This window comes from Salvelinus alpinus, chromosome 16 (genome assembly GCF_045679555.1).
Source record: "Salvelinus alpinus chromosome 16, SLU_Salpinus.1, whole genome shotgun sequence".
In the NCBI taxonomy this organism is placed as follows: domain Eukaryota; kingdom Metazoa; phylum Chordata; class Actinopteri; order Salmoniformes; family Salmonidae; genus Salvelinus; species Salvelinus alpinus.
In genome coordinates, this window is record NC_092101.1 from 11,391,193 (window position 1) to 11,418,538 (window position 27,346).

At 41.7% G+C, this 27,346-nt stretch overlaps 1 protein-coding gene across 3 annotated transcripts in view; it reads right to left on the reverse strand.

Annotated features, from left to right (window-relative positions):
* Positions 1-209: 209 nt before the first annotated feature.
* The window catches only part of LOC139540793 (zinc transporter 7-like), a 34,161-nt gene continuing 7,024 nt past the window's right edge, over positions 210-27,346 (reverse strand). For all 3 annotated transcript variants that reach the window (XM_071344765.1, XM_071344767.1, XM_071344766.1), the window contains exons 6-11: positions 24,709-24,897; positions 23,896-23,943; positions 17,863-17,998; positions 3,352-3,442; positions 3,088-3,237; positions 210-1,707 (exon numbers count right to left, since the gene is read on the reverse strand). In XM_071344765.1, the coding sequence (XP_071200866.1) occupies positions 1,660-1,707; positions 3,088-3,237; positions 3,352-3,442; positions 17,863-17,998; positions 23,896-23,943; positions 24,709-24,897 (662 nt within the window). In that variant the 3' untranslated portion in view covers positions 210-1,659. The remainder of the gene's footprint in view (positions 1,708-3,087; positions 3,238-3,351; positions 3,443-17,862; positions 17,999-23,895; positions 23,944-24,708; positions 24,898-27,346) is intronic.

The following is a 27,346-nucleotide window of genomic DNA, read 5'->3' on the forward strand; positions in this document are numbered from 1 at the left end:
GAGGAAATGAAGAAAAAGGTCACAGAGGAACATAACTGAGTCAGATTAGTGTCTTGGTAAAAATTAAGCTGTCCTGTAATTTGATGTTTTGTATTCTTGGAAAATGAAGTGCAATCTTCTGGTATGCGCAGCACTACTGCCAAAAAGTCAACCTGGGCCTGTGAAACCAGCATTAAAAGTTTTACATATTTCTTACATAGACCAAAGCATATATTTCACTGATTTATTAATACTGATGTGCTTAAATGACACTTAAAATTCATCATCTAGTTCCCATGTTGTTCTCCTGAGTTGGATAGATTTTTAAAGAATAAGGCAACTCCCTTTCCTCCTCCAGATAAAGGGCTCGATTCATCCGTATTGCTGAAGTTCAGAGCTTTTGAAATGTAAAAAGGTCATTTCCAATTGAGCCGAAATATGCAGCGTTTACCGTGAATGCTAACGCTGACTAGCTGTAGCTCTTCAGTGCTACAGATGGTCGAGCCCTACTTGATATGCAACAGTTTAATGACATGGTCAAAAATAAAATGTACAGATAAGAAATCATGGATGACAGCACAAACTGCGCAAAATACGTTTAAAAATGTCTCTCAAATATCCATTTAACAAATAAATGGAAATGAAGAATAAACATTGATGTGCAATCTGTGCCAAACCTTTTCCTCAAGTTAAACTATCAAATTTCAACCTCTGCCAGTAATGAGAAATTAAATTATATGCAGTAAAATCATTTATTACATTTCAAAATAAGAATGGAACTGGCCAACTGCACACTTGGCCCATTACATTAAAGACCAATGAGGGCAATGAAATCATGGGTTTTAGGCTTATTTCATTTTTACATCGGTTTTAACCATCCTCTTTGACAAGGTCGTGCACAGCTGTTCAAGGTTAAAATAAAGCCACTGTGTGCCGTCCAGGGAATTATGACAATATTCCCTTAGGAAAATACCATGACAACCCTCAAAGAGATGCTGGATCAAGGATGGAACCAAAGGGTTGGAATAACAAGACCCATGTTGGTCATCGGATTCCTTTTGGGTCTTAAGGGACATGATTCCAGTCTCATAGGGGAACGAATGACTTCCAGATCGTCCATGATTTGGTGAAAAAGGCACTTAAACCCAGAATGACAGTTGAATGGCTCAAGTGTGCAAAGTGCAACTAAATGGCCAAATGGAATATGCCCCTTATTAATTGTGTGTGACTGATATGGACGTATAAAAATAGACTATCTATGGATCTTACATGGTTGCAGGGCTTAACACGAATGACAATTGAAGTGTACTTTAACGCAGACAATAGTTACAAATTAATTAAAATCCCAACTTAAAATGGGGAGAAAAAAAAAAAGATAAAACCAAAATAGGTCTCTGACATTAAGATAAACACTTCCTAAACAGTAGAATGGGTGTGTGCAAAGTTCTCGTTTTCCCCGCAGACGTCACATAATTGGCAAGTTTTGGTTTCCCCCATTTTCTTGTGCCCTCTCAAGAGTCAAAGTGTACTTGTCCTGTAGCTGCTTCCGTCTTAGTCCTTGGTTTATGATGTGGACTTTAAAACCCAGAGAGATGCGGGGTAAAGGGGGTAAAGGGTGGGGAGGAAACCCCACAGCAGCACACAGAGGCTTTGGTCCCAGGGAGATATGAGGAACGAGTCCTACATCGTTGCCACTTCTATCTGGACATACAGTTGCCGTACTCCAGCCTGTGGACAAGTACAATGGAGAAAACCAGTCACGATTTGCATTAACACCTGTCACAACAGTGAAGATGTTTTCCTTTAATGTCTGACATTTCTGTGGCCTGTCATTACCTAGTACAGGTGTAATGTAATTCTAATAACGTTAAGATGGTCTAGTGGTAATGGCAGAGCGCTTAATACTCGGCTGCTACATCTTTGTTTCTCAAACCTTCCACCTGGACTTGAATAGACCGATTGTCTGACCAATAAACCATTTAGTCTGCTGACCAGTTGGCGGTTATTTAAGTGATCATGCCCTCAAAGCCGGTGTTTGGAGGATGTGCCAATATATCTTCCAAACACCGGCTTCAAGGGCATTATCACTTTTATACAACGGGTTACCAACATTTTCAAATTATGATTGACATATTTTGATTAATTTATTCATCCATCCACAAGATATAGTCTCGACACATCTATGGTTGCTACCCAAGCCGGCTGGTCGTTCGTTCTATTGGTTCGGTTGCCAGAGACGCGACCAAGTCGTTCAGTCTTTTTGTTCTTTATCTATGGATGCGACCCAGTCGTCTGTTCTAAATGTTCCATTGCCATACTGGCTGGCAACGTTCTTATCTCTTGCTTGCTAGCCAACTACGGCTAACTTCCAGTCACATCAAAAGAATAACGACAGTAGCTGCATAAGCTGTTTTCTAGTGACATTGATTTGGATCCATAACAATGAGCTAATGAGGCGCGATTTCACCTGGCATAGAAAATGTGCTCTCATCAGGACACTGTTGTTTAGAGGAGCTAGCCAACAGCACAGCTAACATAATCACTTCAAACACTGAAGCTGGAAAGACTGCAAACTAGCTGCACTTCGTTTCGTTTTACATTTCTTTGTATATATCCATAAAAATGATGCCAGCTGATTCATGATTTTGACTGGCTGAGAAACGCTGCCTGCCTTTCTCGTCCCGACTCCGAACCCTACATGTTCATTACTATGGGATAGCTGAAGATCGAATATTGAAACAATGTTGCAAATGTCAGACAACAAGGTTGATACAAAACTCTGCTGTTGAAAACGAAATGTTAGTTTAAGAAATGTGAGAATGTCTAGATGGTTTTTATAGTGGAGATCAAGCCTGGCAGGGCTAATGAGACAGTGGATTGCGCAGTCAGATGGAACAGAGTAAATAGGCATCATATATTTAGCCGGTGGTAACTTGTGGAATAGACAACTGGAATGCTCTTTTAACCAATCATTATTCAGGATTAGACCCACCCATTGTATAATAAGTAAATTACACATGTTCCAATGTTACTAGTGATTTTGCGGTTTCCCATCAGCTGCTGGCTAATCAGTGTGTGTATTTGTAGGAGAATGAGTTCCTCTCCTACCTGTGTGAAAATGTTGTGCGTTTGGCTTAGAATCCATTTGCTGTCAGCGTCGGGTGCAATTAGCAGCTTGACTGTGCCAATGTAGACATCTGTGCATAGGGTCCAGAAGTGAGGCTCCTGCAGATTGTACACACCCTGCAACTGCTGCACCTGCAAACACACAGTTCACACCTAGATTTATATGACCATTTCCCCTTGTTAAACATTTAACATGTTCAACATTGACGTGAGGGTATGGTTGAGGCATGGTTGTGCAGCACTTACCCTCTGGTAGCATTCTGGCAGGGCATTGTCCAGAGAGGGCGGAGTCCGCTGCATCAGAATCCCGATGGACTCCCTCAGCAAAGGCACTACACTGTGGCACAGAGGGTAAGGGAGAAAAATATCAGGTCAGCGTGACTTACTTCCCCAACGTTTTCCTGTCAACACTGGCAGGCCCAGGGCCAAGGCATGCCAAATCTGGCCAAAGTGATATTGTGCTTCTGGGGCACAAGTCAAGCTGAACAATATGAACCCTGTACAATGACAGCTTGCTTGGTAAGGCATGTAGGTAGTAGCCTAGGTACCAGTCTTTAGCTAATCCACTCCCTGTACTCCCATGTCATGTGCCAAAGAAAATGTCCTTTCTGCCATCTTCAAATATGAACATTAATGAGCTCTAGGAAAGAGGAGTTGATCCTGATTCAATCACCCTCACAGCTATCCTCCAATCACAACGATTATGCAAATATTGGAACCATCACTTTTTCCCCACAAGGTTATCCTATCTGAAATTTTCCCGTAAATTGGGCTACTTTGAAAACGAAGTCGCAGGTAAAAATGTATTGGTCGCGGGTTTTTGGGGTACTTCACCGTGACCTGCTGCTGCGGACTATCAGACAGTGAGGAGGCTGTTGCTGAGTGAGTGGCAGCGAGGGCTGGAGGGGTGTGTGTGTGTTGAAATCGCTGCAGCCGAGGTGACAACTTTTAACCAGTTGTATGCAACGATGTATATATAAATCATTGGTTGCATGTAGGCTATTTAGATTATCATTATGGAGACACTTATTTCCAACCCTTTGTCCATAAAACATTAACGCAATAGAACTGATGTGGGTCAAGAAATAAAGGCGACAAAGCCCTGGGAAATGTATGGCACACTAGATAAATTCGCTCGGAGGCTGTTTAAACTGCATTCTGTGTCGACTTTGCTTATGGAAAACCGTATCAAGCGAAGGGTTTTACGCATGCTCAGTTCTTGGGTTTGAGCCCTGCGCGAGTGGAAATTTGAAATGGAAGTTATGGAACTCCCTTGCATGCTTCGGTTATGGGGAAAAGTCCACAATGAAACGTTTGCATATGTTGGCCATCAAGTGGCCTATTGATTTATGTCATTGTAGGCTTCTGTAGCCTACCATTTGATACAATAAATGTTGAAATTGCAAATCAGTTGGTGCCACTTGTGTAGCCTAACTGGAGCTAGCAAATATTTTGTAAATATCGTATGACTTCAGTTTGTTGTTGTAGCGTTGTGTTATGCAATTATTAATGGCCATGTTTAGTTAATTAAATTGGAAGTTATCAATTGTGATCATGGTCAAAGCTCTATTGCAATTGCCGATCAGCTGTTAGAAAACGTCAGATTAGGCTACAGGTAAAAAAGACAAGCATTGGCCTATTCAGTTCATATCCATATTATTAATATTTGATTCAGCGATTGAAAATGACGACACCATCCTCAGTAGCCTATTCCAGCAGGTTATTGGGCAACACAAGCACTTGTTCAGTTTACATCTTGCCTAGGCTACTGTAGGCCATATTATGTAGGCCTATAAGGAGCTACAGGCTACCTGTATCTAGCTATGCAAAATAGAATTACAATCATAAACCCAGATTTAGCCTATTGAAATGACAAGTCAATCTTGCAAATAGGCCATTTATAAAACGGGTTGTAGTCTTAACATTGGGCTCATAATGATGGCACAATTGCCAGAAAATAGCCCAATGTTTGGGATTGAGTGATACAAATTTCACTCAAAGCTGTCGGATTTATATATAACTATGCGGAAAGGGATTATTTAAATTTTTTGCTGTCAAACGAGTTAAAACGACATCCACTGGTGGAAAATTATCTGCCAAATTTAATAAAGATAAATGATCTCTCGCGGCATATTCAAATTCCTTTTATGTGTCGTTAGCTCACAATAATTACACGGAACCCAAACCTGCTGCGCGCGTGCGCTATCGTGCATAAATGTATTTTGCCCCCCACACCAAACGCGATCACGACACGCAGGTTAAAATATCAAAACAAACTCTGAACCAATGACATTAATTTGGGGACAGGTCAAAAAGCATTAAACATGTATGGCAATTTAGCTAGTTAGCTTGCACTTGCTAGCTAACGTTAATTTGTCCTATTTAGCTAGCTTGCTGTTGCTAGCTAATTTGTCCTGGGATATAAACATCGAGTTGTTATTTTACCTGAAATGCACAAGGACCTCTACTCCGACAATTAATCCACACATAAAACAGCCAACCGAATCGTTTCTAGTCATCTCTCCTCCTTCCAGGCTTTTTCATAGTTTAATTTATATGGTGATGTATCTAAACTTTCATTGTATTACCACGACTACCGGCAAAACAATTCGTATTTCAATCACCCACGTGGGTATAACCAATGAGGAGATGGCACGTGGGTACCTGCTTCTATAAACCAATGAGGAGATGGGAGAGGCAGGACTTGCAGCGCAATCTGCATCAGAAATAGGAATGAGTTCTATTTTAGCCCTTGGCGTCGCAGACGCTCGTTGGCGCGCGCGAGCAGTGTGGGTGCAATAATTGAATAACATGGATTTCTAAATTTATTTTGCGACGTTCGCGCACGCGACGTGTCCGGTCAGCATGTTATGGAAAAAGGGTTTGTATAAATATGACAACTCCTCTCGCAGTGCATCCATTTTTTGTGGCTAGTTTTTCAAACCTTGTGGGCAGATTGAGTGGTGATTGTGCTAGAAATTTGAGCTAGACCTATCCGGCTGCTAAGAAACCATGTTTGCCCGGACAAACCTGTGTCAAGTTGCTAGCTCAGTATAAATTCTCAAAGTAAATACATACTGCAATTAGAACCACAAAATAACTTATTTTGAGGCTTAAAATCTAAACTACAACAACTTGCCTAGCTAACAGCTAAATGTTTGTTTTTGACTTTGTTAGAAATTCTTTATCAATGACAAGGAGTGGCAAGCTTGCCAAAGGGACTGGTACTCAAGACTATGCAGATAGGGCATTGAGAGAATTCCACCACCTTAACTGAACTAAGGAAGGAGAAACTATAACAGTGGAGTGACAAATGTTTTTAATTAGTGGAAACATTGGTAATATTTCTGCACAAGTTTTTTTTCGGTCCAACAAACCTCAATTACCTGGAATTCCTCCGAAATGGCAGGTCTAGGTCAAAGAGGCAGGTTTTGCCATCAATTCAAAATCACCCAACCATACCCTGCAGAGTTGGAAGTCACAGAAGCTGCTTTCAGAGAGCAGGAGAACTGCACTGCAGACCCTGCTGGCTGCAGCCGAAACTACTAGCATAGTTGAACAATGACTTCATGAGGCTGGACAGTGCCACGCCAGCCACTCTTGATCCTTCCTTTTGTCTCCTCGCAACCATCTCGCGGCCACAGTTCAAAAAATCCCATTGCATGTCCCGCCTAACCCCTATACCAAAGCCACAAGGCCCACCACCAAGGCATATGTGAGCCATCAGAGGGTTTGGCAGCTTTCCCCGTTCCCAAAACCCCACTCACTCCCCTCTTCTCCCCGTCATTATCCCTGAATCCCCTAGGTCCATGTCAACGTGGGTAAAACTTTCCCTTTGCTCTTCCTCCACGTCTACAGTCTTCCTTGCACTACATAGTAGCACACTACACTAGTAGTGCTAGTAGCACACTACACTAACCAGCTCGTCGGCATATAGGCTACTGTACATTCGTCAGCTTTGCCTTTGAGTCTTAAGGGTCCGGTCGAAATGTAGCCAACGTTCCCCTACCCAACATGTTATTATGCAATCAAAGACTTGATTATGGCCGACGGGAAAAGAGAACCTTTGAAGAAATGTAAAGTCACACATTGACTCCTTATTTACTTCTACTGCACTAGTCTGCAGCCAAACAGATGGACAAAAATAAATTGTGTAATACATGTCATAATAACAGCCATGAACTTTGTTTTGACTGTCATTTTGCAATAACTTGTTAAATGACAACCATTTTCTCAAAATGGTCTTTGAATTGAAGCTAAATAAACAAAATAGGAAAGAGTTGTTTACGTCGGTCTGTTCTTTAAGATAAGATTTTTGGGTTGCTTCTCAATACATGGGTTGCTTCTCAATACACTGATATTGCCCTTCTGTATCTGCAGTGAAAGGTGGCAGAGCTAGAGCGGTGTTTGTCAGACCATGAGACAAATCGGTCTTCTCACGAAAATGTCTGTAGTATCCAAACGGTTATGACCACTATTGAAAGGTGTCTCTCTCCATTTCGCTCTAGGATACCCACAAGCCTCGTCTGAAAGTCCCTGGTACCAGTTAAAAAAAAAAAAAAAAAAAAAAAAAAATGAATGGAAGTATATATGGAGATATTTTAGGCACTTAAACTAAGGGGATAAATGCATGTAAAAAAGAAATACATTTCCTGATCTTTCTTATATAAATCACAGACATGTCAGAACAAACTTCCTTTAGATGTTTTTTGGAACCATCTATTGTTCCATGTAGTGAATTTGTTAGCAATTTCCAAATGCCTGAAGGTACCACGTTCATCTGTCCAAACAATAGTATGCAAGTATAAACACCATGGGACCACGCAGCCATCATACCGCCCAGGAAGGAGACGCGTTCTGTCTCCTAGAGATTAACGTATGTGTGAAAAGTGCAAATCAATCCCAGAACAGCAGCACAGGATCTTGTGAAGATGCTGGAGGAAACAGGTACAAAAGTATCTATATCCACAGTAAAACGAGTTCTATATCGACATAACCTAAAACGCCGCTCAGCAAGGAAGAAGCCACTGCTCCAAACCCGCCATAAAAAAGCCAGACTACGGTTTGCAACTGCACATGGGGACAAAGATCGTACTTTTTTGGAGAAATGTCCTCTGGTCTGATGAAACAAAAATAGAACTGTTTGGCCATAATGACCATCGTTATGTTTGGAGGAAAAAGGGGGAGGCTTGCAAGCTGAAGAGCACCATCCCAACCGTGAAGCATGGGGGTGGCAGCATCATGTTGTGGGGGTGCTTTGCTGCAGGAGGGACTGGTGCACTTCATAAAATAGATGGCTTCATGAGGATGTAAAATTATGTGAATATATCGAAGCAACATCTCAAGACATCAGTCAGGAAGTTAAAGCTTGGTCGCAAATGGGTCTTCCAAATGGACAATGACCCCATACTTCCAAAGTTGTGGCAAAATGGCTTAAGGACAACAAAGTCAAGGTAATCGAGTGGCCATCACAAAGCCCTGACCTCAAACCTATAGAACATTTGTGGGCAGAACTGAAAAAGCGTTTGCAAGCAAGGAAGCCTACAAACCTGACTCAGTTACACCAGCTCTGTCAGGAGGAATGGGCCCAACTTATTGTGGGAAGCTATCTGACCCAAGTTAAACAATTTAAAAAGGCAATGCTACCAAATACTAATTGAGTGCACGTAAACTTCTGACCCACTGGGAATGTGATGAAAGAAACAAAAGCTGAAATAAATCACTGACATTTCACATTCTTAAAATAAAGTGGTGATCCTAACTGAACTAAAACAGGGAATTTTTACTGGGATTAAATGTATTTGGCTAAGGTGTATGTAAACTTCCGACTTCATTTATATATATATATTATTTTTTAGATACCTTAAAGGAGTCTTTAAATTCAAAATCAAATAGCTAAATAATCCTTGGTATGACCATCTTAAAACAATTTCATATGTTCACTTAGAACCCCCCCCCCCCCCTCAATCTAGAGGGCTAAACAGGAGGATTATGATGTTAAAATTCAATTTCCACAGGGGCAGGGAAATTTAAGGCCAATGGCTAAAAATATTTGGTAATAAGTGGAAGGAAAGGCATCTTGTGAAACGCCGGTGACTTCCTCTTCCCCAGTTGACTAGTTACGATTATGAAGGTATGGGCAGCAATTAGAGAAGCTTTTATTTGTGCCAGCCTGACATTAACAGTAGCCAAATGAGGAGCCGTTAAGTGATCCATCCATTTCCTGACTGTTCAGCACTCCTGGCCAGTAAACGCTGTGGTAACGCACTTAACAATTCAGCACACAGAAGCATTTTGTGTAATACGTGTGGTGTACTGAACCATGTGCTGTATGCTACTGTGGAAGCAGCCAATAACCAACAGTATAGAATCTGAGTCAGGAGCTTATGTCTTTTCTTGTTTGGCTCTCCGATTTGATTAATGAAAATATTGAATTCATACTGGTAAGTTATAGAAACATTTTATGATATTTTCCAGAATGCAATACTGTCTTCAATCACAAAGTTGCATTGAATCAAAAACCAACTAGTAGCTGAAGGATGGGACTAAAAACAAACAAAAGATAACTATTGTAAAATGTATATAGTATGTATAATCTGGAAGTAAAAGCCTGTGTTGTTGTCCATTAGTTTACTTCAATTAGGGAAGGTAGGGTTATATATATATATATATTAAAAAATATATATATATTATTTAGTTCCATCCTTCAGCTACTAGTTGGTTTTTGATTCAATGCAACTTCGAGATTGAAGACAGTATTGCATTCTGGAAAATATCATAAAATGTTTCTATAACTTACCAGTATGAATTCAACATTTTTATTAGGAATGCACGATATATCGATGAACATATCGGAATTGGTCGATATTAGCTAAAAATGCCAACATCGGTATCAGCCAATGTCTAGTTTAACGCCGATGTGGAAAACCGATGTCAAATCTGACGTGCATACCTATATGACGTAATGACGCCACGTAAAATGATGTCCTATGCGTGCAATACAGCATTCCTAAACTAGCCCACGTAAGCTGTGTGGATTGAGCAGTCATTTGAAAGTAACACAATTTCAGAGAGACAACTTAAAGGCGATTGCCATTAAAGCCAAGAATGGAATTCATTGCCCTTGACAATCAACCGTTCTGTCGTAGGTGATGTTGTCTTTCGCCGACTGGTTGAGCACTGGTACACACTACCAAGTGCGCTATTTTTCAGATGTTGCCCTACCGGAGTTACACAGTAATAGCATCACTGCTATTAGCTTCACGACATACATACTATGGAACGCAGTTTGGGTCTTTGTGTGTCAAAAAAGATACAGTAGCACTGTCAAAGCTGTACAAAAAAAGTCTGCAAACAAGCAAACACCGGCCACGAACGATGCGTTTACAATACAGCATTGGTAATAAAGCATAATTTGTTCAACCGCAACTTCTGGGGTAGCTAGCTTTAGCTTGGTACCTAGCTAGCACCAATACAATCAGCCTGAAAACAGTAGAAACTGCAGTCATTTTCATTATTCTTAGCAATGATTTAGGAATCCTTGTGACTAAGTATGAGCTAGGTTGCCACTTGTTGTTCGCCCATTGAAATTCAGTTCATGAAAATAAGTAGCTAGCCAACTACTTAACCCTGTTGCCCAAAGCTAACGTTACAGCTATTGAGTTAGCTAACGTTACAGCTACTGAAACAGATGATGTCGTTTTGCTATGTTTTTGGGGAAGAATATTGTTTGCATCCATGAGCTAGCTAGCTTTTTTTATGACCAGCACTGTAGGTGCGCAAGACAACTTTACCAGCATCATAGCATACATATCGATGAATCGTTCGGACATGTGTAATAACTACATTAAAAAAAATTATGAACGCGTTAGATTACTGTGACGTGCAGTCATTCAGGTCCTGACTGGTCAAATAGTAATTAACACTTTGACGTGTCAAATGACACTCTTTTTTGACATGCAAAGAGTCAAACGGAGTTCCATAGAAATCCTGGTTGAGAATGAAACGACTGAACAACGAAACAGCACAGCAAGTAAGTGAAAGAAATTGGTTTTGATTATGTTTTACTGGTAATGGGGACATACGTAAATGTCAATAAAATAACTTTTTTGGTCAGTGTGGGGTGTGTGTGTAACCTTTATTTAACTAGGCAAGTCAGTTAAGAACAAATTTACAATGACGACCTACCCCGGACGACGCTGGGCCAATTGTGCTCCGCCCTATGGGACTCCCAATCACGGCCAGATGTGATACAGCCTGGATTCGAACCAGGGACCTCTTGCACTGAGATGCAGTGCCTTAACACACACATGGACACAGCGGTCTAACTATTTAACTGTACTAGAATGCTTAAGAGGCGCAAATTTTTTTTATAAAATCTGTATTGTTTTTTTTGGCAAGGAAAATCAGATATCGGCCAAAAATGTCATATCGGTGCATCACTAATTTTCATTAATCAAATCAGTGAGCAAAACAAGCTACTGACTCCGAGATTCTATACTGTTGGTTCTCACACGCGATTGGAAATTATGCAGACAATGACATTGAAGGAAGCCACAATCCATCTACAATATTGAAGCTTATCTACAACCCTAAAAAAAGTAAACACTTTCAAATTCATAACATTCTGTTAGCCCTCTATGCTTAAAGCTAGAATCCTTAAATCGCTACATCAATACATTTTTTGACCCATTGATTCTTGAAGAAAATAACTGAAATGCTTAATGAGCCAAGTTCAACTGGTGTAACCATCAAAATCCAAATTCAAGCTAGTTTTACTCCACTGTTTGTAAACAATTGAAATGTAAACAAACACTGTCTAGCCTCAAAACATGGTTAAAACTATAATTTTGATATAATGGATGGTCAGTCCTTGTCACCACTCTCAAATGTATAGATAGCTGTGGATGCATTTCTCCAGGCCCCTCAGCTTTTTACCAAAACAGAGGCGGGGTAAGCACTTTGTTATTTCAATTAAGGATTCTAGCTAAGCTTCTGCTAAAATGTTAATGTGAAGTTACATTATTTATGGCTTACTCAGTGACCTCAATGTTTGCCACTGCTCTGGACAAGTCTAAAAACAGGAAAGCTCCCAGCACGAGGGGAATGCCCTACTCTGAAATCATACTATTGTCCCCAGCCTTCCTGTGTAGATTCAACAGCACTGACTCAGTCACCACACATAAACTTAATCATAATATATTAATAGAGCACGTGTCAAAATCATTCCATGGAGGGCCGAATGTCTGCGGGTTTTCGCTCCTCCCTTGTACTTACTTGCCTGATGAATTAAGGTCACTAATTGGTAAGGAACGCCCCTCACCTGGTTGTCTAGGTCTTAATTGAAAAGAAAAACCAAAAACCCAGAAGATACTAGGCCCTCCATGGAATGAGTTTGACATCCCTGATTTCGAGCTTTGACCCAAGACTCAAAGCGCCAATGTGTAACATCCCTGGTATTGGCATTTTGGAAACCAATTCAACAAACATTTTTTCAACAATTAGTGGAGGTCTAGCAAGTACAGGATCTTTAGCAAGGCACACAATAATAATTAACCACTAAGTATTATCGATATAAGCAGTCATTCAATAACAGTAGCAAGAGCAGTATAGGCCTAAACCCCTCAGTCAAGGGAGATTTACCACAACAAAAAAAGTGGGAACATCTCACTCACCAGGCAACCAATACTAACAGTAGGCAACATTTGACTCATACTGACATTACTGCATGATGAGGTTGAACCAAATCCTGTTTCTTCCCAACGGGAAAAAAAAATGCTCTTCCAATGAGGGGCTGCCAAAGTGTCAACACTGTTCTGGAATTCCCCGAGTTGTAAAGAGAGGGAGTCAGACCCACATTCAAGGCCTTGGAGCGAACAGCCTTGGAGTTGAACAATGAAGCAAAACTAGGGAAGCTCCACCACAACAAGAAGAAAATTAAGCCTACATCCACCCATTCTGAATGAAAGCATATGTTCATCATGAGAACATCTAAAAAAGGGCACAGACCTGCCATGGATAACATGGGCTGAGAAGTTAGAAATACAGTTTAAGATGGATACATAAATCTCAGACGCATGGCCTTGAACACGATACTGACCCAAGCCACTGAAAAGAGGAGAGGTGAAATAACATGTAAACCGGTTATTAAATGGAGAGCCAATGGCAATGTAGGACATGTGGGTTAAGCATGACATGCTAGTGAAATCTCATCCCCACATCTAAAACCATCAGAAGTCCCTCTGATTCAAAGGAGCATGAAAAACCTATCATTACAGTCAGCTACACTAGGATGGTTACCTTAAACAAAATGGTGTGTTTTAGTAGACACGGGAGGCCAAAACTACTCTACATTGTCATTAAATGTAAAAAAAAATAATAATAAAATGAATCTAACTGACCAGTAGCTATGTTTCTATCCAATTGGCGACAGATTTTCATGTGAATATTCAAAGATATGCATAAAAACAATGAGGGGTGTTTCCATCAAAGTAAATTGTGGTGGATAAAAGGCTGTGCATGTTGTAGTGCACATAAAATAAATTTGTTTTAAAGAGTTTCAACTCTACCAATGGTTTTATCACAAACTTCTACGATAATATAGCAAATTTGCCCAGTCTGGTTGACGCATGCTCTCGACAAGTTCGCTGATAAAGTGGACAGGTTATATGATGAGATATGGATAAGAGCAATAATTGTATTTGTTAAATTGGCAGCCAAGCACCGATCATCATGTCACCAGCAATCCAATACCCTCGATATTTAGCCGATTGGGAAATTGCATGATCACCGTGCACTTAACCACAATGTGAAGTTTATCATAAATAAGTTTATAGGCAGATGAAGTTTTCATGCTTATCCATATTGTGGTGGTACAAGGCCTACAATGTAACATATTGTGTGACTCCAAGTTTCCTTCTATGTGTTAGATTTTCCACCACCATTTCTTGCATAATTAATTTTACCGACAAGATCCCATCACGTCGAACGAACAAATGGTGTCGAAATTTATGAAATTGTACAGACATGTCCTGTTTCCATCAGCCCTGTCGTGACTTTTTTATGCGTCAGGTAATTCAGCCGCATTAAATAGTTGGATGGAAACCTGGTTATTGTCAAGAATTGACGAAAGTAGTGTCTCAGCTTTCTGCCTTTCAACTCTTTATGTCTTCTCAACTCAAGGAAACGTGACAGCATTAAAGAGGGAACAATGAAAACACAAGGCCCTATGTGACCATCAGAAAGGGGAGGGCTTTCACAGTGGTTATGTGGAGGAAGGGTTCATTACCTAACCTCAAGCCCTGGCCTGAAACATCACCTTCATTACCAGCCAACTCAATGGCTCTTCTGCCAAGTCGTGTTCATTAAAGGGAAAACCTCAAGGGAATGATGTAACAGAGGTCAAAAGGTAAGAGTACACTTAGATCAATTATGTACGAGGTTGGAAGTATAAAAAAAAAAAAGTAGACTTCAAGACTTCAATAATTGGGTCAAAATAAACAGCATTCAAGTTAACGTATAGCACTCACCCGTTATATGTAATCAATTTACTTTTGTATGGCACCTGGGTATGTACTGTTCAAACATCTGTAACAAGGAGTTGCCACACTAGCAACTCAAAGCCAATTCGTCTTAGCACACTGTCGTCTCTAACATCATTCCAATAGTTATCCTCATTTCAAATGAGCCAAAATCACTGTCCCAAAAGGCCTTGATTAGTACTCGTATTTACATAGTGTGTCCTAATTTATTCACGCCTACCTTATCTGGTTTCCAGGCTTTCACCTGGGAGTCATTACCCAGCCTTTGGCTCCTTTTCCTCCAGCAGGGAGGGAGGAGCCTCAACCGGGCTCTTGGTCCCAGCAGCAGAGTCCCACATGAGGCCCCAGCTAACCCACAGCCCCACAGAGAGAGCCAAGGGGCCCGCAGGGGCCTCTAACCACCTCTCTCCACTCACTAATCACAGGCTGCACAGACTGTTCCATCTGTCCACAGCCAACCCAGATATTCCCCCTTTGGTGCGAGGCCAGCAGCCACCAGGCCTTGACCGAGGCACACAAAGAAATACACTGGGACGGCCCAAGGCAAACACACACGTGCAAGGGGTCTGTGCTTGGTTCTGTACAGTTTTTGCAAGCTGCAAAGGGTTCTTCCAAGTATGGCCGTTCAGGGAGGATGGGAAAGATGCGCCCCTCCCCTTAGTCCTCCAGCCTCCAAATGTGGTCAATGTCAGCAAAAGAAAATACAACATGGTCATCAACCAGCTGAGGTTCAGGGAGCACACACTGACTTCCATTTCTCCAAACAACCCACTGTCCTTCTGCCGGTCCAATAACAGAGAGAGAACTACGGTCCATTTCACTAGGTAATCAAATAGTAAAATGATATCTGTAGGCCAATATTGTTTGAATCTTGAATCCCACAAATGGATGATGGCCATTCCAGAACGGTGGGGAATATACTTCAAGTAATTACACAAATCTTTCATTTTGAGTTCTTCTGGAATGAATCCAGTACTCTTTGCAGTGCTAAAGGGTTTTATCAAGATATCACAATACGAGGTCCCAAAATAACTTCACACAGAACTTAAACTAACAGGAAGGCGATTACACTCAAAACAAAAACAAATATTCATGACAAAACACAACACGCATCAAGGCCCGTGGAAATTAATCTCCGATCCCGCACAACCATCTGGGTGGGGTCCAACAAAATGTCCACAAAGGGGAAATGTTTTCAAATCCCTGTTTGACTACTCTCTCGCTCTCCATTTTTCCCGTCCAGCCGCTTAACAAAAACAAGAAGTACAAACATTCTGAAAATAATAGCCAAATACCAGCTGCAGATTAGGTGGTTTTACAACGTTGGAGGTTAGTTGCATGTTTTTCGCTGCTTATTTTGGGGCTCACATCTGCTTCATTATTTTATTTGCTATTTAATTGCTCCTCTCCCCTCACTTGTCCCATATCGCACCTGTATTGAAATGGCTTTTTTTACGAGCCTCGCTCGGTTCCAAGATGGAATGCAACATGCTGTAGAATAAGCCTAGGTGGGTTCGTTTGTTCTCATTGTCCAACATGTGAACTGTTAATTTCTTTGCCTTTCACAGATGGCTATCGAGAAAAACTTCAGGAAAAATGCTTCGGCTTAAGTCTCAATGACAAAACCCCACTCAGGCAGATCAAGAAAAGGGGAGAAATCCACACTAAAAGGATGGCTTTGTTCACACATATTTAAAACGGAACAGTCACAGATCACAACCACATTCCAGATAGGAGGAAAGAAAAGGCTCAAAGAGAGATGGCGAACAAGTTTACCAGAGAGGCTTTACTCACTGAGTTTACATTTGCATAATGGGGCCCTCTCCCCAACCACTTTGTCCCTACTGTACGACTAACAGAGGACAGTGAAGAATTGAGAAAAACATGAGCAGGCGAGCCACTGAGAACTAATGCCTCTTTTCTGGGTCTCAAGACTCACTCAAGTCCATTCCTCACCAAATATCTTTTTTCGAATCCATCTGGATTTCAGCAATTTTGCAGGTCCATCTACCACTGGGGAACAAAATCTGAAAAGCTAAATCTATTATTTAGATGCCAAAATGTCACACACACTCACTTATCGTAGGGTCACGCGTTGTGTAAAAGTTGGGCTACACCACCTATCTGCTGGGAATGGCCAGGTGGTCAAGGAATAATTCTTGGCCCTCCCATTCTGTCTGTTGGACTGACTGGTTCTCTATTGCAAGTGCGACTAGTTCTGTCTGCCGAGGTTGGCTCGGTCGGTCTTCACCCCTAATGAAGAAACCAGTTTAAATTTACTGGTTGCTGAAACTTCCTGGAGCTTGACGTAAATCATGAGTCATATTGACTAAAGCTGCCTAAGTCAGATGTAGGCTACACAGAACATTCAAATCAATTCTAGGCATTATTTAGTGTAGAGAGAGCATGACTCTTACACTGCATAAAAAGTCTACTTGGCAACATCTTGGCAGTAAACGGTTGAAGAATGCTACAAAGCAGGACAGAGCATGATTTCTGGGATGCCATATGTTCTGGGAGCCACAAAGACTCCACCCCACTGTACGAGTCCTGTAATTCTGCACTTTACAGTGGTGTTGGCAGCGTTTGAGAAAGATTAACAGTGGCCAGTTTGAAGTTGTGAGACAACATGCCCGAATGCATGCTTGCCTTCTCTGTCGTTTCATCTTGTTCTGCAGCACCAGGAGAAGTGGGTCTACGGTGGAGACTGACCCACCATTAAAGACATTTAGCTGAATAGCAGAATACCAATACTCATCATCATGGGAGAAGCCAGTGTGCAATATTCCCTGGGTTCAGCCCTACATGTGGAGCGCTCAATGGATGGGGATTCTTGTGAAATGGCTCTGGTGTTCAGTTGTTACGATGGCAAGGCGAAAACAATCAAAGTGACCGACACGAGGTAAAAAAATCACAACTATTGTGGTGTTTAAGGAAGTGTTTGCACCAGTGCAGAAATCAAACAAAGGCAATATTGCCTAAAAAGATAAGTACATTACTGTTTTGAGCTTACTTTGAATGCATTTTAATCCATCCTGAAGACAACAGTTCCAAATTGTACTGGTGAAAACGACACAGTAAATCTAGCTCTGAGTGTGTGTGTGGTACTTTCCTGCAGCAGTGTGACGATGGCCTTCAAGTTTCCCTCTTACGTGAATATTTGTAAAATGAGCGTGTGGCCTGTTGGGAATTGTACTACTGTGTGAGGTCAACTGACCTGACTCCGATGAGAATGGAGATGCACATGGAGCAGATGGGGTCAGCGATCATCAGATCATACTTCTGCATCAGGATGGCTGAGATGATCACTCCCACACTGCCCAGTGTGTCAGCTACGATATGTAAAAACACCCCTGTAAAACATGGGTTGTCTTAAGTATTTCATATCATCCTTAACTACAAATAATTTGTCCTGCAGCAAACACAATATATAGATATACAGTGGGGCAAAAAAGTATTTAGTCAGCCACCAATTGTGCAAGTTCTCCCACTTAAAAAGGAGAGAGGCCTGTAATTTTCATCATAGGTACACTTCAACTATGACAGACAAAATGAGAAGAAAAAAAAACAAAAAAAAGAAAATCACATTGTAGGATTTTTTATGAATTTATTTGCAAATTATGGTGGAAAATAAATATTTGGTCAATAACAAAAGTTTCTCAATACTTTGTTATATACCCTTTGTTGGCAATGACAGAGGTCAAATGTTTTCTGTAAGTCTTCACAAGGTTTTCACACACTGTTGCTGGTATTTTGGCCCATTCCTCCATGCAGATCTCCTCTAGAGCAGTGATGTTTTGGGGCTGTTGCTGGGCAACACGGACTTTCAACTCCCTCCAAAGATTTTCTATGGGGTTGAGATCTGGAGACTGGCTGGCCACTCCAGGACCTTGAAATGCTTCTTACGAAGCCACTCCGTTGCCCGGGCGGTGTGTTTGGGATCATTGTCATGCTGAAAGACCCAGCCACGTTTCATCTTCAATGCCCTTGCTGATGGAAGAAGGTTTTCACTCAAAATCTCACGATACATGGCCCCATTCATTCTTTCCTTTACACGGACCAGTCGTCCTGGTCCCTTTGCATAAAAACAGTGCCAAAGCATGATGTTTCCACCCCCATGCTTCACAGTTGGTATGGTGTTCTTTGGATGCAACTCAGCATTCTTTGTCCTCCAAACACGACGAGTTGAGTTTTTACCAAAAAGTTATATTTTGGTTTCATCTGACCATATGACATTCTCCCAATCTTCTTCTGGATCATCCAAATGCTCTCTAGCAAACTTCAGACGGGCCTGGACATGTACTGGCTTAAGCAGGGGGACACGTCTGGCACTGCAGGATTTGAGTCCCTGGCGGCGTAGTGTGTTACTGATGGTAGGCTTTGTTACTTCGGTCCCAGCTCTCTGCAGGTCATTCACTAGGTCCCCCCGTGTGGTTCTGGGATTTTTGCGGATTCTTGTGATCATTTTGACCCCACGGGGTGAGATCTTGCGTGGAGCCCCAGATCGAGGGAGATTATCAGTGGTCTTGTATGTCTTCCATTTCCTAATAATTGCTCCCACAGTTGATTTCTTCAAACCAAGCTGCTTACCTATTGCAGATTCAGTCTTCCCAGCCTGGTGCAGGTCTACAATTTTGTTTCTGGTGTCCTTTGACAGCTCTTTGGTCTTGGCCATAGTAGAGTTTGGAGTGTGACTGTTTGAGGTTGTGGACAGGTGTCTTTTATACTGATAACAAGTTCAAACAGGTGCCATTAATACAGGTATCGAGTGGAGGACAGAGGAGCCTCTTAAAGAAGAAGTTACAGGTCTGTGAGAGACAGATCTTGCTTGTTTGTAGGTGACCAAATACTTATTTTCCACCATAATTTGCAAATAAATTCATTAAAAATCCTACAATGTGATTTTCTGTATTTTTTTCTTCTCATTTTGTCTGTCATAGTTGAAGTGTACCTATGATGAAAATTACAGGCCTCATCTTTTTAAGTGGGAGAACTTGCACAATTGGTGGCTGACTAAATACTTTTTTGCTCCACTGTATATAGTACCAGTCAAAAGTTTAACACCTACTCATTCAAGGGTTTTTCCTTTAAGTTTTACTATTTTCTACATTGTAGAATAATAGTGAAGACAGCAAAACTATGAAATAACACACATATGGAATCATGTAGTAACCAAAACAAGTTTTAAACAAATCAAAATGTTTTATTTGAAATTCTTCAAAGTAGCCACCCTTTGCCTTGACAGCTTTGCACACTCTTGGCATTCGCTCAACCAGCTTCATGACCTAGTCACCTGGAATGCATTTCAATTAACAGGTGTGCCTTGTTAAGTACATTGTGGAATTTCTTTCCTTCTTAATGTGTTTGAGCCAATCAGTTGTGCTGTAACAAGGTACACAGAAGATGGTGTTTTACCAAATAGGGCTAAGTCCATATTATGGCAAGGATAGCTCAAATAAGCAAAGATAAAGTAATGATGGACTGTCATTTTTAAGGTCAGTCAATCCGGAAAATTTCAAGTGCAGTCGCAAAAACTATCAAGCACTATGATGAAACTGGCTCTCATGAGGACCGCCACAGGGAAAAAAAGACCCAGAGTTACCTCTGCTGCAGAGGATAAGTTCATGAGAGTTACCAGCCTCAGAAATTGTAGCCCAAATAAATGCTTCAGAGTTCAAGTAACAAGACACATCAACAGTTCAGAGGAGACTGTGTGAATCAGGCCTTCATGTTCGAATTGCTGCAAAGAAACCACTACTAAAAAGGACACCAATAAGAAGAAGAGAATTGCTTGTGCCAAGAAACATGAGCAATGGACATTAGACCGGTGGAAATCGGTCCTTTGGTCTGATGAGTCCAAATTTGAGATTTTTGGTTCCAACCACCGTGTCTTTGTGAGACGCAGAGTAGGTGAACGGACAATCTTCCCATGTGTGGTTCTCACGGTGAAGCATGGAGGGAGTGTGATGGTGTGTGGGTGCTTTGCTGGTGACACTGTCAGTGATTTATTTACAATTCAAGGCACACTTAAATCAGCATGGCTACCACAGCATTCTGCAGCGATACGCCTTCCCATTTGGTTTGCGCTTAGTGGGACTATCATGTTTTTCAACAGGACAATGACCCAACATACCTCCAGGCTGTATAAGGGCTATTTGACCAAGAAGGAGAGTGATGGAGTGCTGTATCAGATGACCTGGCCTCCACAATCACCCGACCTCAAACCAATTGAGATGGTTTGGGATGAGCTGGACCGCAGAGTGAAGGAAAAGCAGCCAACAAGTACTCAGCATATGTGGGAACTCCAAGACTGTTGGAAAAGCATTCCAGGTGAAGCCGGTTGAGAGAATGCCAAGAGTGTGCAAAGCTGTCATCAAGGCAAAGGGTGATTACTTTGAAGAATATCAAATATATTTAAATCTTTTGGGTTACTACATGGTTCCATAGGTGTTATTTCATATAGTTTGTCTTCACTATTATTCTACAATGCAGAAAATAGTAAAAATAAATGATTTAACATTCAAGGCCATGACTAGATACAGTATCAGAACATTTAAATAAAAAGTGGTCAGTGACCGTTTTTTATAACTCCATTTTATCCACTTTTGTTTAGTCCTTCAATTGAAATGCAACATGAATGGAATTCCATTTTGGAGTTTGGCTGGGGTTAGCCTTCGGAAGTTGAGATAGTTACACTTTCATTGCAGCACAAAAAAAAGAGAAAAAAAAGAAAAGCATTTACCAGGTATTTAAAGGAGCACGTCAATGAAAAATTATAATTTGTTACTGTGCCTATGACCTATAATTTTGATTTGGGCAATTCTCTTAAATCCAATCTAGTGCTACAATCTGGCAGGGTGTATAACATTACAGTGACATATGACCTTGGATGTGGTAGGGTTTTATATTTTTTTCGGGGAAAACTGTGGAGTTGAAAAGGAATGTTGACGAGGACGTCATTCCACTCCAAAAGTACCCTGCACTTTGTGAACGGAAAACCGAGCCCGACAGGAATAATCAACCAACCTCCTGGGTTCTAGCTTCATAACAACGCCACCCAAAGAGGAAAGGTCCTCAATGGCCAAAAGGGAACAGTGGTTAAGTCACCTTTTGCACTGTCAGCTCCCCCTTCCCCTCTCCTATCCTCCTCCTCCTCTGTTCTCCAGAGCCCCCTACGCCACCCCAACTTCTGTGTGGGCCCAGTGTTTCCCCAAAGCAGGCCTCCCAAAGGGCCCATTCGCTCTCCCTCTCTTCATTGCTCTCTATGTGCCGGGTGAAAGGGACAAACTACTTTCTCCTTTCAGCCCTTTCCCACAGAAGCCTGGACAAAGAAGTTTAGTGACAGTGCTCCTGGACTCTTTCTCAGATGTAATGGTGCCTTGACATTTCCCCACCAAATTCAAGTTACCAGACCCATTAAATCTCACACCATTTCAAAGTTTTTGTTTTTCAGAGATGTTGGAAATACCATCAAACAGATAGTCCTACATGATGTCTACTATGTCAAGGCAACCGTACCCTATCGATGCATTAAAAAACACAGTATTCTTCCCTTGAACTGGATGAAAATGTATAACTACAATCTCACATACAACATTATAGCCCATTAAGGTGGTGTCGGATGGTGGTTTACCAAGTCTGACATGAGTAAATATCTTTGGTATTTTTAGGAAGATCAAAATAGTTTGTGCACAGTCCACATACAGTGCATTCGGAAAGTATTCAGACCCCTTGACTTTACACATTGTTAAATTACAGCCTTATTCTAAAATTGATTAAAAATATATATTTTCCCTCATCAATTTGCACACACTACCCCATAATGAAAGTAAAAACTATTTTTTATTTGTTAATAAAAAATTAAAAAAGATTTACCAGACATTTACATAAGTCTTCAGACTCTTTACTCAGCACTTTGTTGAAGCACCTTTGGCTGGGTTTACAGCCTCGAGTCTTCTTGGGTATTACGCTACAAGCTTGGCACACCTGTATTTGGGGAGTTTGTACCATTCTTCTCTGCAGATCCTCTAAAGCTCTATCAGGTTGCACGTGGAGCGTTGCTGCACAGCTATTTTCAGGTCTCTCCAGAGAGGTTCGATCGGGTTCAAGTCTGGGCTCTGGCTGGGCCACTCAAGAACATTCAGAGACTTGTCCTGAAGCCACTCCTGTGTTTTGGCTGTGTGCTTAGTGTCGCTGTCCTGTTGGAAGGTGAATCTTCACCCCAGTCTGAGGTCCTGAGCTCTCTGGAGGAGGTTTTCATCTAAGAACTCTGTACTTTGCTCCATTCATCTTTACCTTGATCCTGACTAGTCTCTCAGTCCCTGCCGCTGAAAAACACCCCCACAGCATGACGCTGTGCCACCACCATGCTTCACCGTAGGGATGGTGCCAGGTTTACTCCAGATGTCACGCTTGGCATTCAGGCCAAATGGGTGCCTTTTGCCAAACTCCAAGCGGGCTGTCTTACTGAGGAGTGGCTTCCGGCTGGCCATTCTACCTTAAAGGCCTGATTGGTGGAGTGCTGCAGAGATGGTTGTCCTTCTGGAAAGTTCTCCCATCTTCACAGAGGAACTCTAGAGCTCTGTCAGAGTGACCATCGGGTTCTTGGTCACCTCCCTTACCAAGCCCTTCTCCCCTGCCCTGTTGCTCAGTTTGGCTGGGCAGCCAGCTCTAGGAAGAGTCTTGGTGGTTCCAAACTTCTTCCATTTAAGAATTATGGAGGCCACTATGTTCTTGCGGACCTTCAATGCTGCAGAAATGTTTTGGTACCTATCCCCAGATCTGTGCCATGACACAATCCTGTCTCTGAGCTCTACGGACAATTGCTTCAACCTCATGGCTTGGTTTATGCACTGACAATCACTGTCAACTCTGGGACCTCAAATAGACAGGTGTGTGCCTTTCCAAATTATATGATCAATCAATTGAATTTACCACAGGTGGACTCCAATCAAATGGAAGCAGGATGCACTTGAGCTCAATTTCGAGTATTATAGAAAAGGGTCTTTTTTTGTCTTTTTTTAACACATTTGTAAAGAATTCTAAACCTGTTTTTCCCTTTGTCATTATGGGGTATTGTGTGTAGACTTCTGAGAATACATGTATATGTAATCCTTTTTAGAATAAGGCTGTAATGTAACAAAATGTGGGAAATGTCAAGGGGTCTGAAAACTTTCCGAAGGCACTGTACAATAGGTGAACAAAGACGAGTAAAAAGCTGCGTCGAATTAGTCATTTCAATGTTCAGTACCTTGCAAAATCTGTTTGCTGGAGCCCTTCCCTGGCGTGTGCAGTTCATCTGAAATAAATAAATTCATGCATTAATTAAATACAGCAGACAATTATTGACTATAGAAAACAGGGCTAACCACAAATGAGATTTACAACAGCCTTTCAACTACCTGGATAGGTTCATCGAGACTTCTGCTGGGACACAATGAAAGGGGAGTGAAGTGCTGCCACATATGCTTAAAGCTCCAGCTCACATAAAGTTCTAGCACATACTAAATTGTGTGAATAGCGAGACAACAGTAGAGCGAACAGTCAAGAATTGCATAGCGAACATTCAGACCTAAAAAACTAATCCCCCTGCCCTGACATCATTTAGTCCACTTGAGCAGACAGCATCAGCAATGTGGCAATAGCGCCACCTAGTGTTTTAGGCAAGGTGTACTTTTGCACATTTGGGCCACTTATCCAGTGTGTGCAGAGCTTTAAAAAAAATAATAATTAAAAGGAGGCATCAACACAGACCCAGGTAGGAATTGATTTGGATTGGACTTCTAAAGCAAACACACAGAAGCAGAATAATTTAAAATGGGCTTCAATAAAACCACCAACAATTGTGACAAAAACCCAATTTTTATGAAATTGTTGCCGGTTTGCCTGCAAATCATACACTGCATATTCACGCTCCTCAAAATGGTTTTGCGTATTTACCTAAATTAAGATTTAAAAACACTGGATGCCAATGAAATAACTACCAATTCTAGAACAAAATAATTATTCTCATACTATATTACAGGCATTTGGTTTTCTGTGCCAGGAAGTGTTGTTGCCTTACCATGGCAGTGAGGGTCCTCGTGGGAGTGGCCGTGCTCTCCGTGGCTGTGCCCATGTCCGTGGCTGTGCCCGTGTCCATCTTCATGCCTGTGCTCGTGCCCATCTCCATGTTTGGACTCGTGCCCATGCCCCCCATGGCTGTGTCCGTGACCTGCATTGCCATTGAACAGAGAGTGGCTGTGGCCGTGACCTGCAAAATGACCGTAAAACACAGATTACACCTACAAATACATTTGTGTTGTCAGTTCTATTGAACATAAAAGGCGAATGACAAATCATTTGGTCTTGGTGTTTAGGGTCTAGTAGGGGTGCCCCCCACTTGAGGAATGTGTTCTGTAAAAAGCACTCAATGTTTGTAGAGGTGCCGACTAAGGGAAAGTACAGCGCATTGGGAAAGTATTCCGACCCCTTGACTTTTCCCACAGTTACGTTACAGCCTTATTCTAAAATGGATGAATGTTTTTTTCCTCATCAATCTACACACAATACCCCATAAAGACAAAGCAAAAAAATAGGTTTTTGGAAATCTTTGCAAAATACAAAACTGAAATATCACATAAGTATCCAGACCCTTTTACTCAGTACTTTGAAGCATCTTCGGCAGCGATTACAGCCTTAAGTATGACGCTAGACGCTTGGCACACCTGTATTTGGGGAGTTTCTCCCATTCTTCTCCACAGATCCTCTCAAGCTCTGTCAGGTTGGATGAGGAGCGTTGCAGCACAGCTATTTTCAGGTCTCTCCAGAGATGTTTGATCGGGCTCTGGCTGGGCCACTCAAGGACATTCAGAGACTTGTCCTGAAGCCACTCCTGTGTTGTCTTGGCTGTGTGCGTCGCACCAGTCTGAGGTCCTGAGCACTTTGGAGCAGGTTTTCATCAAAGATCTCAATACTTTGCTCCGTTTATCTTTCCCTCGATCCTGACTAGCCTCGCAGTCCCTGCTGCTGAAAAACATGCCCACAACATGATGCTTGGTATTCCAGCCAAAGAGTTCAATCTTGGTTTCATCAGACCAGTGAAAATTCTCATGGTCAAAGTCCTTTATTAGGTGACTTTTGGTAAACGCCAAGTGGGCTATCATGTGCCTATTACTGAGGAGTGGCTTCCGTCTGGCCACTCTACCATAAAGGCCTGATTGGTGGAATGCTGCAGAGATGGGAGAACCTTCCAAAAGGACAACCATCTCCACAGAGGAACCCTGGAGCTCTGTCAGAGTGCATTGGGTTCTTAGTCACCTCCCTGACCAAGGCCCTTCTCCCACGATTGCTCAGTTTGGCCAGGCAGCCGGCTCTAAGGAAGAGTCTTTGTGGTTCCAAACTTCTTCCATTTAACAATTATGGAAGCCACTTTGTTCTTGGGGACCTTCAATTGTGCAAAAAAATTTTGGTACCCTTCCCCAGATCTGTGCCTCGACACAATCCTGTCTCAGAGCTCTATGGACAATTTCTTTGGCCTCATGGCTTGGTTTTTGCACTGACATTAACTGTCAACTGTGGAACCTTATAGACAGGTGTATGCCTTTCCAAATCATGTTCAATCAATTGAATTACCACATGTACTCCAATCAAGTTGTAGAAACATCTCAACAATGATCAACAGAAACAGGATGAGCTCAATTTCGAGTTTCATAGCAAAGGGTATGAATACTTATGTAAATAAGGTATCTTTTTTTTTTTTTTATATTAAAAATATATATATATTTTAAACCTGTTTTCTTGTGGTATTGTGTGTAGATTGATGAGAAACCTTTTTTATTGAATCCATTTTAGATTAAGGCTGTAACGTAAGAACATGTGGAAAAAGGGAAGGGGTCTGAATACTTTCCAAATGCACTGTATACTTTCTAAAAAATAAAGTTGCACACTATGTTCCCAACAATTTAATTGGTAAACCTTAACCGTTAGGTTTATCCATTCAACTGTTGAGAGCATATATAGCTAATTAAACGGACCAAAGCCATACTATAAGCAGAGCCGAGTTAATCTCCCCTGACAGACAGAAGAGCAGAACCACAATAGGTGGAGCGGAGGTGAACATAAGCAGCAGCAATGACGTTTGCAGAATGGTGAACTAAATTAACAGCCATTGCAGAGGAGTGTTTGTCATGAGCTGCAGATCATGTGCTGCAGCTTTAAGTCATGTGCATGTAGTGCGACTCAATTTCCTGCCACAACAAGACCCTGTCTTTCAAAGATAATTCGTAAAATTCCAAATAACTTCACAGATCTCCGTTGTAAAGGGTTTAAACACTGTTTCCCATGCTTGTTCAATGAACCATAAACAATTAATGAACATGCACCTGTGGAACGGTCATTAAGACACTAACAGCTTACAGACGGTAGGCAATTAAGGTCACAGTTATGAAAACTTAGGACACTAAAGAGGCCTTTCTACTGACTCTGAAAAACACCAAAAGAAAGATGCCCAGGGTCCCTGCTCATCTGCGTGAACATGCCTTAGGCATGCTGCAAGGAGGCATGAGGACTGCAGATGTGGCCAGGGCAATAAATTGCAATGTCTGTACTGTGAGACGCCTAAGACAGTGCTTACAGGGAGACAGGAGGGACAGCTGATCATCCTCGCAGTGGCAGACCATGTGTAACACCTGCACAGGATCGGTACATCACACCTGCGGGAC